Raw genomic sequence first — 16,929 nt, 5'->3', positions numbered from 1 at the left:
GTTACGACTTTAATCTGTCCTTAGTATAGAATATTGAACAGCATCATTGTAGAAGTCTCTTCAGAGTAGGAAAAACTATCAGTCCACCTAGATGCAAAACAGGAATTAAGATAGAAGTTTGAGAGGCCTTGTTCAACTCTGCTGTCACTTGTCCACGCTACCAACTTTCAAATGTCAATATTTTTTTTTCCCTTGGAAATTTAAAAAGAAAGAAAGAAAAAAGACTGAAAATTTGTCATTTCAGCAAGGTCACTGGTTGATTTATGGCCACTGTGTGTTTCTATTTGCTGTTTGGACTCATTAAAAATAAGAGACTGCTTTCAGTTTAATAGTGCTTGCCACAGAACACTTGCAAGGAAATGCAGATTTATGATATGGTGACATACTTGAGAAAATTTGCAGCAGTAAATAGGATGTTGTGGGTTTTTTTTTTCTTCCAGTAACTGCTGTAGCTCAGTATTGGTAAGTCAGCTCTCCTTCCAGACCATATTTTCTATTTCTTTACCTTATTTTTGTCTGTGTAATTTCTCTCATCTGTAAGACATTTGCCTCTCTTCTGTGGTCTCATGCCTTAACTATTAAGTCTGGGTCTTCTGAGAAAAGTGATTAGGCTTTCTAAAATTCTGTTATGTCACAGGAAAAACTATTCAAAGTAAAATGTGGGAGCCTTGTGTAAATCTATTATGAATTAATTTGGATTCAGTAAGAAATGGAGTGCCATCTGACATGGCTGCATAGTTGTGTTGTTGACTAATTCTAGTAAAGAAGGCAATTTTTTTTTTTCTAAGTGTTTTTCATATTTTTTTGATTAACTCTGGTTAGACTACAGGAAACAAGTAAACGCTGACATGTATAGCCACAACGTGTGTGGTATATTAATATTTTACATAAATAAAAGACTCTTATTGTACTCATTAGGGGTTTTAAGAAGGTTACAAAACGGTGTTTTACCGGAGAGCTGCTGAGTATACTGCAGATGTCTTGTAAACACAGAAGACAGTACTGAGATGGGGAAATGAAACCAGTAAGAGTACATAAAACTCAGGAGGTATCCCACACTAACTCCCAATGTGGATGCCAGAATTTCATGGTTTTAGTGGAAACGTAGTATCTGTGGATTGTGAACAGCCACTGTGCATTATGTCCATACCATAGCCTATTGTATTCAATCTTCCCCACTTAAACAAGCATTAAAACTAGTCCCTTCTTAAAATGATAGTGTTGAGAAGCAACCTGTCATATTACTCTCAGACCTGCAAAAGATCATTTGATTACTATGTTCATTCCATGCAGCTAAAATCAAATAATTGAAAAGATTCCTCCTTAAAAAGAACATTGTGATTTTAACCATCAAACAAAAAATTAACTTGAAGAGAAACTAGAGCCTTTTTTTTGCGTCAATGAATAATAATTAAAAAAAAAATCTAAAGATGTTTCTAAATAAGAAAATACGAGCCTTGGTCTGGGATGCCTTTGGATATGAGGTTCATTAAAATTCTGCATATGTGACTTTATAGCAATATTGATAGAAGACAATGAAAGCAGAGATTGAGACAGATGTACACATTTTATCTTGTTCTTCTGATGCTTACTCTTAAGGAGAAACCTGTATGTTGATCTTCTAAAAATTACCAAATATTTGTTGACCCGCTCTAGAGCGGAGGCAGAGTGTTGTCTTGTGTCCGTAGCATCTCAGGGTAATTTCAGTGCCTTAGTTCTGCGAAAAGACATAACTTGAAATACAGAAAAGGGTAGGAATGCTTGTGCTTAGAACTAAGTTGAGGAAGAACATTTGTAGTACCAAGGCCTTAGTTATCTTGAATTATAAAATATTAATGTTGTTTTGCCTCAGTTTCCCCACACATAAAGCCAAAGAGGTCAGGAGACTTCCTCAAAGTCAGGGTGTCATGGCAAAGGCAAGAACAAAACCCAGATTTCCTGTCTCATAGTTGCATGTCTTGTTTTTAAAACAGATAAACTAATTATTCCTGTTAAATAGCTAGCAATAAAATTAATGATAATGGGATACACATAACGATCTGTAAAGTGGGTAGAAAACCTTTGCGTTATTCCAAGTTCCTGGCGTGGTTACTGAATCAATTTTATTTTTTTGTAATAAACTTTTTAACATACAGTAAAGACTATTTGATTTCTTTCCCACAGAATCGGGGGGGGGGGGAGAAAAACAGGGATGGAAGAGATCTGCTCGTTCATCTGTTAATTTCTTTGCCAAGTTGTGACTTTTTCCTCTTTTGCTTTTCTTCTCCTTTTCCCCCTCTTCTCTAATGCTCTGTCCAGTTTGGTGCTAAATGACTCATGCGCTGGGACTTCCACCACTTGCCTTTTGAGACTGTTCTATAATTTAGAAAAAAATTAGGAATGTTTCCTGATAACCACCTTCTATTTTCTCTCTCCTCCTGCTTATAGCTCTTACTATAAGTTCTATATTCATTTAATTTAGGTTAAATTGGTTAAATCTGCATTAGAGTAGGAAGGGGGCCTTGGAGGCCAGGTGTCAGGTACAAACATGCTCATTTGCAAATGTATCTTCAGAGGTGTCATCGCCCGGTAATGGCAACAATCTGATTTGTGATTTTGGGGCATAATAAATACTCCTATAATTAAAAGTGTGCTTTGTGCCTCCATCTATGTTCTAAAAGTGTGACCATACAAATCAAAACCTTTTGTATTTGATTGATGTTCAGCGAATATGGAAATAAGCTAAATTAGTTGATCTCATATGTATTTCATGTTACTTAACTTTTTCTTTTTTTATGCATTGGCGAAAACACTGAATTGGTTACTTAATTGCTCTCAGTGATTAAAAAGATTGACTTAATAGATGGGTTTTTTTTAGTGGGAATCAATTAAACAAGAAATTCATCTCTGTAGTAAGGAGGGGCACCTATCTTTCTCCTCTACGGCCAACAGAATCAAAAACGAAATTGAAACAAAGCTGTTGCACAGAAACATCTAGGTTGCTCATGCTGTAGGTTTTTTTGTTGCTGGTTTCTCTTCTCTCTCTCTCTCTCTCTCTCTTTTTTTTTTTTTTTTTGACCTGATGCACCTTTGATTCCCTCATAAACCAGAGCAATGTGCAGCATTTAAGGCATATCTCAAAAGCGCGGATCGTTGCAGCTCCTGGTGCCTGACTCTTGGCAGCACCGCCCATGCAGAGGGACGGGGTGCTGAGCGGGGGGACAGACGCTGAAGGCTTCTGCGCGGAGGGTAGGTGAATCTGGGTCGTTGTCTATATGTGAAAGTTGCAATAACTGGTCCTCAGCTAGCTCTGTAGCGTGCTTAAAAAACCCTCTGTGGCTTGGGCAGCCTGCTCTGCTTCTGACAGCTAGCTCCCGCGCGCACAGACAGCGCCCCAAAACTTCATCCGCATGCATGGGGAGTGGATTAACAGCAGAATAACTACTACGTGCTGAAATCACAGTGCAGATGAGTGTCCACCAACCTCCTTGTGCAGGCTTGCTGTATGCAATGAAGGACTAATCCAGTTTCATATGCAGAACCCTTCTAGTTTTAGTTCTTTTTTTTTCCTCCAGAACAAATTTTCTGTCTACTTTGTTGTTGATGTAACTTGTTCCTAATATAACTCCTGGATGAGAGACTTTCAAAGGCAAAAAACATAGTGTAGGAACATAACTGTAACTGAAAATGTATAGGAAGTCAGCAGCAAATGCTGTCTGTGGCTTTGTGAGCTTAAAAAATGGCACTTTCTCAGTTTTAGGTGTGTGTGTGGGGGGGGTTGTCTTGCGCTCCAGTGGTAGCTAGTTTCTAACCAAACCCTCCAAGTCAGTCCTGTGAACCAAGTCTGGTACAAAGAGCTGGAGGTGAACTTCTGATTAGAACAATTTTATCCTTTAGTTATAACTTTATTTTCCTTGTTTAAGGAAGGCAGACCCTAGTTCAGACGCTGGATAACATAAGGGCAATAGTGGACGATGGTCTGAGAGATGTTGCCAATGCACCTGATAGCACAGAAGAAGACATTGCTTTTCAAGCTGCTTCAAATTGAGAAGCAGATAGATTTGCTGTGGGCTATAATTTTAATGTATTAGAAATTTTTTTTTCTAGAAGCAAAAAGGTTAGCAAATAAACTGACTATGAAGGTAAATTGAGCAAACATGCCATGCTATGTAAATCTTTGCTGCCCTGCATACAAACCCAGAGCAGATTTACTAGAGTGTGCCCTCTTCCCTTCAAAATGGCTTATTTTGTATGCTGCAGAGTCCTTGCATGTTAAACAAAACAAGCCTCAGCATAGCGGAGGTAGCGCTGAGAACTGCAGCATGGGGAGATTTGGGGAGAAACATCAGGGGCAGTCTGTACCGTCTCTGCTGCTAGATGCACTGGGTGAACTGAGGTTGGAGCCTGAAAAATAGTCTCCTTTCATGTGACTCTTAATGCCTTTTGATGTACTTTGGGGTTTTTTAAGCTTATGATTTTAGAAGGAAAAAATACTGCTCTGTTTAATTTTCAGCTAGGTTACATTGACTAGCCAACACAACTGTGCTTTCAAATTCAGTGTAGCTTTCAGTGTAGCAAAGTAGTTTTGTGCTTTAAAGAAGATAATTTTTATTATGTGAAATGACTTTAATCTAGAACGTATTAGGAAGAGAGTAGGAAGGGTGTTTCTAGTGCAAACTGTACTTAAGAGCAAATAAAAAGCAGTGGTTTTTAGGGAGGAGAATTAATAGCAGATGCATGGGTACATTGAAGCCAACTGGCTGAAGCAATGTTGCAGTCAAAGTAAATGAGTAAATGTGCTGTAGGTGAATCAGTGTTTTCAGTTGAGGGGGGGAACCCATAGTAATCTAAGTATCCATCTGTTAGCTCTTCCAGCTTTTTTTAAAAAAGCTGTCACTTACCTGTGCTAAATTGCTTAGTTCTTGAAGCTAATTGCAGGTAGGCGCATGGCCTGCAATGGGGTGCCCAGGAGGTTCCCTCCCCCATGTGTGTGTATGTAGGCATACAGTAGAGCGTACTAAATATAGATTTAATGAAGTATAATAATAGTGTGCCTATTAGCATAATACACAGACAATATTTCCTGTTCATCACAGGGAACAGAAGGGTCTTTAGTGTGAGAAGTCTGTGTTTATCGCAGTTCATGCTGCTGGAGCTTTTTTGAAGCTTTAAGAAACGGCGATGTTGAAACCAAGATGCCTCAAAAGTTACACGAGCAGCATGCTGAAGCGGTTACATTGCGAACCATTTTGCACAGCTGCCGCCGCTTGGATACAGGGTTTGCCGCCAGGTTCAGACGCCGTCGCCCTGCAGTTTGCTGGTGCCGGAACGCGCCCGTCACGTGGCCTGGGTACTTCCTTACAGCAAGGCGCTGCCTGGATCGAGAGGTGCAAGGCTGCTTTTACGCTCGGTCGTCAAGTGCTGCAATTCACTTAGCGTTTTGTCAGTAGCTTTCTGTTGGTGGAGCTGAAATGAAGCTGACTTGCGTTTGCAGGTATGTACAACTCATCTTAAAACTAGCCAGAAAAATAATTCGTATCCTAGAAAATTGGCTGTCCTTTATTCTAGGCTTTTCTGCTCACTGGCTATCTATTGGTGTAGGTGAGCCTCGTGCCATTGCGGACACGGATCGTTTCATAGGAAAGCCAGACCACTTCAGCTGTACAGTGGTTATAGTGTCGGTAAAACTCTAGCTGCTTTAACCAAACTGAGATGTGACCATTGGTGTTTCCCAAATGGGAGGGGGGATTTTTTAGCAGTAAACATCTTGACTTTTTTGTGGGTACAAAGGGAATACAACTCTGTGTTTCTTGGAGTGATAAGCAGGTCATTTGTGAGGAGACAATTCTGCTTCCTGTACACTGAGATCTCAGAACAGAAGCAGCTGTTCTGTGGAGAATACATACTTTGTTATAATAATATTACTGTCTCTGCAACGCTTGGAAACTGCGCATCCTGCACAGCAGTTTGTCTCTTAAGGAGGTCAGTAATACAGGTGTCTCCAATGAAGTTGCATTTCAGTGCTTGAAATCTGCCTCTTATGCACAAAGTATTTTTGTTTTAAGCTGGCTGTTCGTATGTGTGGCTATTTTTCTGTGTGTGTTATTGAATAGTGACTTTTTTCTTAAAAATCTGTATCTTTAAAAATACACATCTCTTTACCTGATTTTTCTTAAGCTTTTGTTTGGTAAAGTTGTTCTTCTCTTGTATATGAAAAGATAAGCTACGCAACAGAAACTTGATCTGCTTTTTTTTACCAAAAAGAGTGAGTAAATATATATCACAAAAGGAATTTTGGTGAGAATTGTTTATATTTAATATCACATTTGCAGTTAATTTTTTTTTTATCCTCTTGCTTTTGATTGTGGAGTTGAACATTATGTCAGTGATTTGATAGAGGCAATACGAGAGCTTTCTAGTCTAGCCTTTCTTTCAAAAAGGTATATACTTAATATTCAGATGCATTAGAGTATCATTTGCAAATGACTAACAGAACTTGGCGAGGGAGAAGGAAAGAGAAATAATTTCTATTTAAGTCGTGTGCAATATCTGAATCAAGCTGCAGTCTGAAGGTGGTCCCAAAATAGGATACAGAGTTACAGGGTTTCCTTTGTGAAACAACCCTTGTAGGTCCTGTTGTTGCTGCTGCTAGTGAGTTGTCTGTAAGTGCATGCATCGTGGCTTAGCGTGAACAGCTGTAGCGATAAAAATCTCAAGACTTTTTTTTCCTTCCTTTCTCTCCCCTCCCTAAATCTCATCCTGCTTTGAAAAAGGAAGGTCATTTTTTGCAAAAGAAAAGGTGCTGTTCTCATTTCATACTGGCTATTACTATAATACCTATGAACTTTCTATCCCATCTGACCTTAGAAACTCTTCTCAGCCTGTAGCTGTTCTGCTTAGCCCAGACTAGCTGTTTGAAGTTTGTAGGGTTAAAAATTAATTTTATTGTCCTTTTCATACTAACTGTGTATGACAGGATGGTCTGTCTTAGCCACGGGAACCAAGTATTTTATGATCACTGCAGCTATTGAGTTACAGATTTCATGTGTGGTGTCATACAGACATGTAGACATGCACAGCCATACTATTTGGTGGGCTTCTGGTGAATAGGAATGGATAATACGGGTTGGACCTGTGCTGTGGAAGTCCAAAATCTCTTCAGGTGTGTTTTTTACTTAGTAACTCTTGTTTTGGGGGGAAGGGTATCGTTCTAGGACTGTAGAACAAGGACACTTTTCTGCATTAGGGCAGACTTAAATTACAACACACGAACCCAGCTTCTCTGTTTCAACAGTCATTTTTAGATTTTTGCCTTTCCTTTAAGGGACTTGCGAAAAGCCTGGGGGCAGAGGAGGAGAAGAGGCTAGTGCTATATAACGCTATATAAAGACGAAACCCGACCCTGGTGTCCGGGTGTCACTCTGTGCCGCCTGTTGCACAGTACTGTGTTAACAGGACTCTAGCTAGTGGTGGGAGGAGAGGGGAAAAAAAATCACTCCATTTTATCAGATTTTTTCCCCCACACACATATGTTCTGGTCTCAAGGCAAGTGCACAGTAAGCACTGTTAGTGCATATGCTCCTTCCTGCTACAGCATTTTGTTTGAGACTTGCTTTGTCAGCCTACTCTTAGCTCCCTACGCTTATCTGTAAAGTAAAACTTTAACAGGCTCGTTTAGTCCTTCCCAGGTCTCATCAGCTCAAACTTTGTGCTGCGCCGTCCCACCACATGCTCTGATAACATGCTGGTTTAGCTCGCCTGACTTGGTGCTGCTTGTGTTTCTGCTCAGTTTTCTGTGCAAAGATGGACTTGTGAAGTAAAACGGACTTATTATCCACCGTTTTGAAGTGTCCAGTCAGGGAAAAAGTGACATTGCTCCAGAGCAGCAGTAGTCCAGCTGCAGGCTTGCGTCTCTCTGGTTCTGGGGTGGCTGTGGTTAAAACAAGCAGCAATTAAAAGTGGCGAAGGTCAGAGGCAACAGGCGCGGTGTGTGCATCGAGCTGCAGAGCCGTGGTTCGGCAGACAGGTCCTTGGTGGGAACACCGAAAAGCGAGACGATGCTGCTGGCACTAGCAGGGAGATGGGCTGCAGGAGCTAATAGGTGTCAGCATCTCACTCCAATGAGTGCATCATCTTGAGTGATCCAAGTGCTTTTTTTTGTCTTAATTTTTAGAAGTTTTTCCTTCAGCCGCTCCCTGCACATCCATCCATGCCCGGAGTTCAAGTCATCCAAAGCAGCTCGTAATGGAGAAGCTGCTAACAGGGCTAGAGAATAAATACAAGCAGGTGACGGGGCCTTCAATGGCGGCAGATGGCAGGTGGGCTGTTCTGCGGCCCTCTGGACAGAAAGCTCGTGCCATCACCTCGCTCATGACGTGGGGAACTGAAAGCTGCAGCAGAAGGTGGCCGCATGAGCTGATGGGCCCTTCCTGTGGGGAAGGTCTCATCGCCGCGTGCCCAGGTGGCCCTGGGTGGAGGTGATTCATCTGCCGCCTCTGACGCTCACGTGTCTCCTGGTCGGAGCTCCGGGGAGACCCAGTGCGCCCGCGCTGTCCTTGCCCACGCGACTTGCTGCTGCTTTCCTCCTATAACTGTTCTCCTAATAGACTGGTACTTGGGGGGGGGAGGAAGCGATAGCAATGATGTACTAATTTACATTAAAATGTTGATCGGCTTCTGTCCTTATTTTAAAGGAAATAGTTACGGGCTGTTTGGGGAGTCTTTTTTATTTTCCTTCCTCCTGGAAATGGTACCCTGCTCAGAGCCTGCCTTAGAACACTAAGTGTGGCTTGTTTATTTTCCCTCCCTGACTGGTATTATCTGTTAGAATTAACAAGAAGACCAGCTGAGGAAAAAGAGAAGGTATTCTTTTGTGTTAGCCTCCATAGGGTTTGCCAGCTAAGAAGATAACATTATTGACCACTTGGAACTAAAAAAATAAATAAAAATATCATCCTGTTAGTCAGCATGAATGGGCAGAGAATATGAAGTGTGAATGGGCAGCAAATATGAAATCAGGTTTCTTAAAGCATAGCTGACTTTTCTACAGTGTAGAAATCCCAGGAATGGGTTCTCAGACTTTCCACTTGTTCTTAACAAACTTCTCTATTTTTCTTCCGTAGGAAAAAATATTCTTTATAGATGGGACAAAACATATTATGCCTAGACTATGTCTTAGGTAAAACAAAATACATTTATTTTGTCCTAGGTTTGGCTTTCTATTAAGAAAATAAATTTGCATCATCAGTTTTCTGTTGGTCATCCTGTATTTTCCTAGGTCATAATGCAGAAGTACGAAGTTTTGTGTTGCGCCTCTCGGACAGAGGTTCCTCTCTGCATATGTGGCGGATCTGTGTGGGGAAGTAATGAGCTGTGTATCATCTGTTTTGGAAAACTGCATTGAACCCGTGCACATTGCAAACGATTCTTATTTGAAGGCACAGGAAGCTTTAAAATGTCAATGCTGGGAAAGAGGTTACTCTCCTTGCTTAGTCATTGACACAGTTCTGCCTGTTAAACTTGGCTTGGCCCTAAGAAACCAGGCTGCTGTGTTTCAAACTGGACAGAGGGTATCTTAGTGGGACCAGTGAAGGATCATCTGTTTTACTGGTCGGTTTTGTTCCCAAAGCGAGGGCCTTGGGGCTGGGCTGCTTGAAAGCAAAGCGTCCAGAGATTAAACCTCAGGAAGTGACGGGGGGGGGGGGGATAAAAAATGAGCAGGAAACTTTTGTCAGTGATAACTCCGTGAACATCTGGTTTTATCTTTGCACTGCCAAGGTGTTTGAAAGAGCCTCCACAGGCTCTGCGTTACACCTTCGCCTCGCAGGCAGCGCAGCCGCCCCCAGCCGGAGCGAGCTGCTCCTTCCTCTGCCAAACAGCGCTGCTTCCTGCCACCACCTACTTTATAGCTTTCTCCGACACGGTATGAAAAGCCTGGTGTTTCTCCTGATTTGCTTGCCGCGGTTCCCTTCCTCTTTCTTTAGCTGCCTTCCCTTTGCTTATCTCGGATGGGCGCATTTGTCGTGGGGAAGCTTGTGGTGGCTTCCTCCAAGCGGGAAATGCCAACAGCCCGGAGGTGTTTTGGCTCCGATGAAATACGAGGTTATTCCTGAAGCTAGACTTTGTTCCACCACCACCACCAAAAAAAGACTGAATTAAGCATGGACAAAACTTTAAGAGTAGTGCTATCCTATTCTACCATTTTTTAATATTCCTTGAAGCTTCACGTTCAGAGGCAAAACACTTTCATAATAATGACTGGCCTTCGTGGATATGAATTTGTGGTGAGCTTAATTTCAAGTACAGCCTATTCTCCAGTTACTTAAGGTGTGGGGGGGAATTATTTCAATATAAGTAGGAAAAAAACAGACAATTGACTCCAAATGATTAATGACCCCAAAATAAAGCCTTATAATAAAATCTCCTAATTGATTATAAGTAACTTATAGCATCCAAAACAAATTTTCATAAAGGAAAGGATGTAAATAAAGCACTTTACAGAATCGGGACCTGTGTTTTAGTGTTTAAACGTGCACAAAAAAGCAAAACCAAAACTTTGAGGAAGCTTCTTCAATGTCTTTATTCTTGGCTTGAAACTAAGCATGGGGCATTTGGGGGGAGGGGGGAAGAAATGGGAAAGTCATAAGGAAGCGAAAAAAGATTTTGGCCTGGGCGGACAGTGAAGGTTGGGCTCCATCTGGCAGAGCTGCCTGCAGCTCAGGTTTCTCAGGGTGGGAGAGCGCTGGAGATAGCTGGCACGTTAAAAGCGGTGCCCACGGCCCCCAAGTGCCAGCACGGTGAGGGGAGTGCAGGGACCAGCGCCGCTCGCGGGGTGCCTTCAGTGCCTAGGCTGAACCCCCGCGGAAGTTCAGAACCATTACTGAAGATTTGGGGGAAATCCCCAGTTCTAGTCCAGGGTGAAGCGTGCTGGGGAGCAAGGCCCAGGTTATGGCAATAAGAGCCATTTTTCTTTTGTTGCTCAAAGTGCACTCCAAGGTTAGGAGGTTATTTTAAGCTGAACATAGAAATGCAAGGCCTGTTTGAGAACCGCTGCCTCGGTGATTTTCTCTGCTTGGCCCGTATAAAACTTCTGCTACAAAATCTGAAAGCAACTTCCTTTACAGGTAGTGTGTTAAACCTATACTGCTTCTTGTACAGATACTTTTGTTTCAAAAACAGCTTGAAAATCAGGCTGGTGAGAGAGTAAAGACTTGTGTCACCTCCTTTGCAAGCTTAAAAAACATCCCCTGCTTGCTGCAGTTTACTGTGTATGGCAATGTGCCCACGCTCAACCTCTGTGTCGGTTCGGACCCACCTTCACTCCCCCACCAGCGCCACCGTTCACTTCTTGTGACTGCTTTGGTAGGTATCTTTTAAGCAGCAAGAGGAAGTGGCATGGGTGTAATAGGGTGTTCAAAGAGAAGAAGATGGGAAAAGTTTTTAAAAAGCAGAAATAAACTCAGGCATTCTTTTTTTTTTTTTTTAACCTACAGCTTGCAAAATTGAAACAAAGCCTTTAAGGCAGCGAAATTTGTATTTTGTGGAATGATGCTTCCACATCAGCAGCATCAGTAAATTTCTTATAAACTACTCGAGATAAAAATACTAGTTATAATCCTAGTCACAGCTTTGTGTACAGGATTTTTTTTTTTCCCTCCCCCCTCCCCACTACTCGGAGCTTTGAAGCAAGACTAGCTACATTCAGATGCGATGCTAGCACCTGCAGCCTTTTTCTTTGTCTTCCTGTGGTTTTATTTGCTGCGAGTAATTGTCAAAGAGCCTTGTTACCGCGCTTCCTCTTCGAAGCTAGAGCGAAGAATAGGTAGCCAAAGGATATTCAGGGTTGACCCTTAAAAGGAACTTTATAGGTGGTTTAAAAAAAAAAAGAGGGAGCTGTTTTAAGCTGTACGATTAGGAAGTGGCTTTATTCTAACTGTGCTCTCCAGTGTGCAGCGTGTTCCTGTTTGCATCAGCTAAGGTAAATGCTGTCTAACCCCTGTTTCACCAGTGAATGCGAAGAGCTTGAAGGGGTGATCTGATTTCTTTTTTTCCCCCGTCCCCTTTCCTGCTCTGTTTATTTCCTACTGAAAAGTTAATACTCCTTTAATATGAGAAACTGCTGATACTGTAACACAGTGGTGCTCCACACCCACTAACCACTAATGCAGGCTTTGCACACACCACCTGTATGACTGGTGTGTAACAATAAGCAATAGTTTTGGTTTTGCACTGCTTCAGCTACCGCAGAATAAATTTTGGAATAATGAAAATTACCTCATTCCTTTCCGCTCTGAATAACAAAATGTGTCCTTCCATTTAAACAGCTTCATTTCTGTATAAAACTGAAGACTTCTGTAATGGGGATAAAATTAAAGTGGTATGTAAACTATGAAGGATGTAGAATATGGCAAAGATTGTATTGTGGATTGTATTACTCCCAGTTGCACTCAGAGTTCAGAAATTTTAAATGGGATAGAAGCAAATAGATGTTTTACTTTTGATTAGTGTGATTAACTTCCTAGCTGTGAGAAAATAAAGTTACTGTCTCTCTCTCCTTTTTTTTTTTTTTTTAAAAAAAAAAAAAAAAACATGGGTTGCCTGGTGTTAGGGCACTTAAACAGCACCATAAATTATGTCAAGGGCAAAACTGAAGAGTGACGGAGCTGCTGTCTTGCACCGCGTGCTTCAGTCTGGAGCCCCGCTGGGTTATCCTCTTAATCTGGGAGGTCTAGACAGACCAATGCAGCAGCGCTTGTCGTGTGCCTTGTTGTTCACGCTGTACCATATTGAAAACTTCGTTCTATGAGAAACTGGGGAACTGGCTGTGAGGCGGCACCGCCGCTGAAAATCTGGGTAACTGTAGTTAGATTGGAGCTAGGCCAGTCTTTGTGGGACTGCTTTCCCACGAGATTGTTGTGGGGTCGATACTGTGCGATTACCTGATCAGTAGTTGCAGGGATAATCAGTACGGTGCTTTTTGTTTGTTTGTTTGTTTTTTTAACCAATAATTAGGAAAAGTGAAACAGAATTTTCCTGTTCCAACTCGTTCTTTAAACAAGTTACTAACAGGGCAAGAGAGCTACTAGCATGTTACTGTTGACCCTACAGTGTTGATATCTCTTTTTGCGATCAGCTTAACTGCTTTTTTTTTTTTTTTCTCTCCCCATTCTGATGCAGCAGATTTGTACCTGGCTTTTTTTCTCAGCTTGTCTACTGTAACGATCATGTGTTTAGCAGTGGGCCGTATAAAAATCCAGCACTCTAACAACTACCTCTGACCTTTTTTTGCCTTTTAAAAGGTGGAGTTACTGTCAGTTTTCTCCAGGCTTGCTAGAAATGATTTCTTCCCACTAGACTTTTTGTTGTTGTTGTTGTTGTTGTTGTTGTTGTTGTTGTTGTTGTTGTTGTTGTTCCCCCCTTAAGAGAAAAATACATTGAAAAAACTCCTCAGTACTGATTGCAGAACCAGGAAACTCAAGTGTTCTTCTGGTAAAATTGCTTTCCACTGTACGGTACTAGGAATAGGGAAAAGTAGCAAAGTATCTCCCCCGTCACCCCTTGTCCTAATCTTTGTGCAAGGAATGATACAGACAGGGATATAAGCTTGCTTTAAATGTTGCCAGTGGCTTTTTCAAAATTGAGAAAGACAGGTGCTTTTCCTAGGGCTTTGCTGCTAAATGCATGCCGCAGAAGCACCACCTAATTTCTTAAAGTACCTCTGCTAGTTTCTCAAAAGGTAAGAAGTGGGAAGGCTGCCCAGAGGCTTTGGGCTTAGCACAGGGAGGGTGCCGCTGTTTTGCTGCACCTGTGCACCGTCGCCAACAGTCCTGGAAAGTACCTGGCTGTTGCTGGCTGCACGCTAGTACAGTAACTTTGTGTGTGTGTAGCAAATCTGGGACCTCATGGCTGTAAGCATGCGATATGTGGAGGTCTGATAAAGAGAGTAAATAGGAGCAACTGCCCTGCCACAGAACTAGCTCCTCTAAGCCGATGACAAATTGCCTGCATGTATGTACATGGATACAGAGTTGATGCATCCCATGGGGACCCCAAATCATTTGACAGTGTAAAGAACTGCATATGAATAATAATACATAGCTATGGGCATAAACTTTACATGAATGAAGATGCAGTCATATTTAGAATTATTAAGGAGTATAAATGTAAAATTTTCTGAATACTCTTTACTTCATTCCCATTTTTTACAAAGTAAGTGCGAGGTAGATGGCAAGATAAATGACAGGAGTGAAATCTCTTAGGAATTTTTATTGCACTCTTACCAAAGGAAACTGGGCTGGAGATTAACCAATAAACTTCAGTTTAGCAAAAGAATGGTTGGCATCTGGAGCCTCAGTTGTTCCACATGAGGAATTTTAGAGGTTTGTGGAAAAGAGTAACTTATTTCGAAGGCAACTGTACACAAAGTAGCAAGGTGGAGAGAGTAAAGGAAAAGTATCTTGTGTTGACCAAATCTGCCCTTCTTGCTAGTTTTCAGAATACGGAGGGTTTTGGGTTTTTTTTAGTGTCCCGTTCTCCCCCCCCCCTCCTCCCCCAGTTTAGAAAAAAAAGCACTGCTTTGGCAGCTGTGCTACAGGGCTGTGGTTAAATGGTATTTAAACTTTGCTCTGTGAATGGACTGGGTAGTTCTTCCACTGGGAAATGTGACGTGTCAATGGGTAGAATTCCTTAAGAAGCTCAAGGAGTGTATGGTCAGTTGCCACTTCTAAAAAAGACGTTTGAAAGCTTGGAATAGATCAAATGGATGGCTGGCAAAAGATCGGACGCCGGTTCTTTGCCCTGGTTCATCCAACAAAAGTTAGAGACAGAGGCTGAGCTTTGTGCGAATTTCTGGTATATGCTATTTTCAGCTGTCACTGTAGAAGTAAGCATGTGACATGGTAGTGTCTCTGCTCTGTAGCTGGAGATATTATCAAGAAATCACTGGTGTGGGTGGCTGTCTGCAAGTGTGAGATGCTGTATCTTCTTTCTTTCTGATGTAATGCACTTCTCTGTTTTCAGGTTCGCATAACGCTAGGGACCAAAGACGCATACGTAACACTTCCATGGTGCTGGGACCAACCTTCTGGAGGAAGACTCTCAAATACTGCTTTTTATTTTCAGCCTGCTTATCCTGGGACTGACTTGTCTTTGGAGAAAAGTTCAGCGGAGGAAAGATTTTCACATTGGAACCATTATAACTAAATTTATTTAAAGAACTTGCTGCCTGGAGACGCTTCTGCCAAGCGTGAGTCCTGCTCTTCACCCGTGTTCGCGCTTCAGACTGTAAACAATGAGCGAGTTCTGGCTGTGTTTCAACTGCTGTATTGCAGAACAGCCCCAGCCTGTAAGTACGAATATTGGTACTGTTTGGCTTGTGTATAATTAACTGCATTGTTCGCTTTTTCTGGTTTTGTTTTAGCTTTTTAAATGAGTGCTCTTGGACTAAGCTTAGTGAGAATTAAGGAATTACCTACCATTTTGGCTTAGCTGGGACAGAAAAATGTCTGTTCTAGACTGATGTCATGCAGATATTTTCTTATCCTTAATCTTAAATCTATCCAATTTCTCTGAAAAGAACCTTTATACTTTTGAGTTGTAGAGAAGGAGAAAGGGGAGGGTGACGAGGGACCTAAATTATCACTCTAAAATCTGCCAAAAAGCAGGTGGAAATCTGGAAATGTAATGACTTTTGTTATTGTTTAAGGCCAGTCTTCAGATATGTCTGGATAATGCTGATGAAAGGAAATATCTCTGTTAAGAAATACAGGGTGAAATGCAGTCCTCCACCTCTTTTAGCATTCGCTTAAATGAAGTCAGGATTTCAGCCTTAATTGTTTTGGTGATTTGACGTGAAACTTTGGGAGGGTGAAGGGACACACTCATACCTCAAATGCTCCTTTTTCTAGGGTTTGGAATGGCTGTAGTGCAACCAAGTACATACTGAACAACTGGATAAAAGAACAAATCAAAGCATTACATGAAAGGAAAGTATGCGGTCCATACACCTGAAAAAGTAGCTTTAGAAGGTGTTCTTGGGTCCAGTGCTGTTGAGAGAAAATCTGTCCACCATGCAGGGGGAATTAACCAGGAACTTGATTAACACCTGAGAAAAATCATTGTATTGAGTGTGGCATCTAGATCAAGCTAAATGAATGTATGGAAGGGCCAGTCATCTCCCAAAAGTATGTGGAAACGAGCACGGTGACTACTGAAGGATATAAGTGAATAGTGCAAACTCACATTAATATGCTCAGATGGTAATATTTTGCTTTAGGGAAGGCAAAGGATTGAAAACCTCATGTCTGATGACTTAAGGTAAAAGATGGAAATTGTAGTTGCGCAAAGCCTGATGGCAAGACTAATCCTCAAGTGGTAACACAAGTATTAGAAATGTGACCGTTAACATTTCTAACAAATAAATGCAACTTTATCTCACTTCTAATATGAGTGAGGGGAAGGGTTTATCTTGGATAGCGACGTGAGAAGATGCAGTCCTCTCCTGTGCAGTCCTTCAGAAAGTTACTTGCAAAGTTTTTGAATTATTATATTTTTAAACTAAAAATGAGGTATTTTTTTGAATATCTTAATAATGGAAAATGAAATATTGTCTTCCCCCCTCCCGCCCCCCAAGATCTCTGTCTTGCTCCTTATTATGATACAGTTAAGCTATTGCCCGAGAAATATGTGGTATGTTAATGCAGCGTTTAATGATCTGTGGGTCATGACTCATGGGAAGGGTGGAGAACACACTTCAGAATTGCAGAAAGGGGGGAAACGACCCTCTTTCATATGTTTCTGCTGATCTGGTGGTGTGCATTTGCTTAGAAAATTAAAACCATCCTTATGTTTAGGATACAAATAGCACTTTGTTAAGCGCTGACCTAGTTCCTGAAATCTGCCTTTCAAATGCTGTAGGAGCCTGCTGGTGAGGAAGTGCCAGAGTTCTTCAGG

The 16,929-nt window shown here is 41.6% G+C and overlaps 2 protein-coding genes across 4 annotated transcripts in view; both read left to right on the top strand.

Annotated features, from left to right (window-relative positions):
• Positions 1 to 15,120, top strand: part of LYRM7 (LYR motif containing 7) — a 97,048-nt gene extending 81,928 nt beyond the window's left edge. For all 3 annotated transcript variants that reach the window (XM_067315521.1, XM_067315523.1, XM_067315522.1), the window contains one exon: positions 14,998 to 15,120. In XM_067315521.1, the coding sequence (XP_067171622.1) occupies positions 14,998 to 15,119 (122 nt within the window). In that variant the 3' untranslated portion in view covers position 15,120. The remainder of the gene's footprint in view (positions 1 to 14,997) is intronic.
• Positions 15,121 to 15,235: 115 nt separating this feature from the next.
• The window catches only part of CDC42SE2 (CDC42 small effector 2), a 38,912-nt gene continuing 37,218 nt past the window's right edge, over positions 15,236 to 16,929 (top strand). Inside the window, exon 1 of the mRNA XM_067315525.1 lies at positions 15,236 to 15,322. Coding sequence (XP_067171626.1) covers positions 15,269 to 15,322 — 54 coding nt within the window. The 5' untranslated portion in view covers positions 15,236 to 15,268. The remainder of the gene's footprint in view (positions 15,323 to 16,929) is intronic.

This window comes from Apteryx mantelli, chromosome Z (assembly GCF_036417845.1).
Source record: "Apteryx mantelli isolate bAptMan1 chromosome Z, bAptMan1.hap1, whole genome shotgun sequence".
Taxonomy (NCBI): Eukaryota; Metazoa; Chordata; class Aves; order Apterygiformes; family Apterygidae; genus Apteryx; species Apteryx mantelli.
The sequence above is the reverse complement of the archived record's forward strand: the minus strand, read 5'-3'. Positions and strand labels throughout refer to the sequence as shown.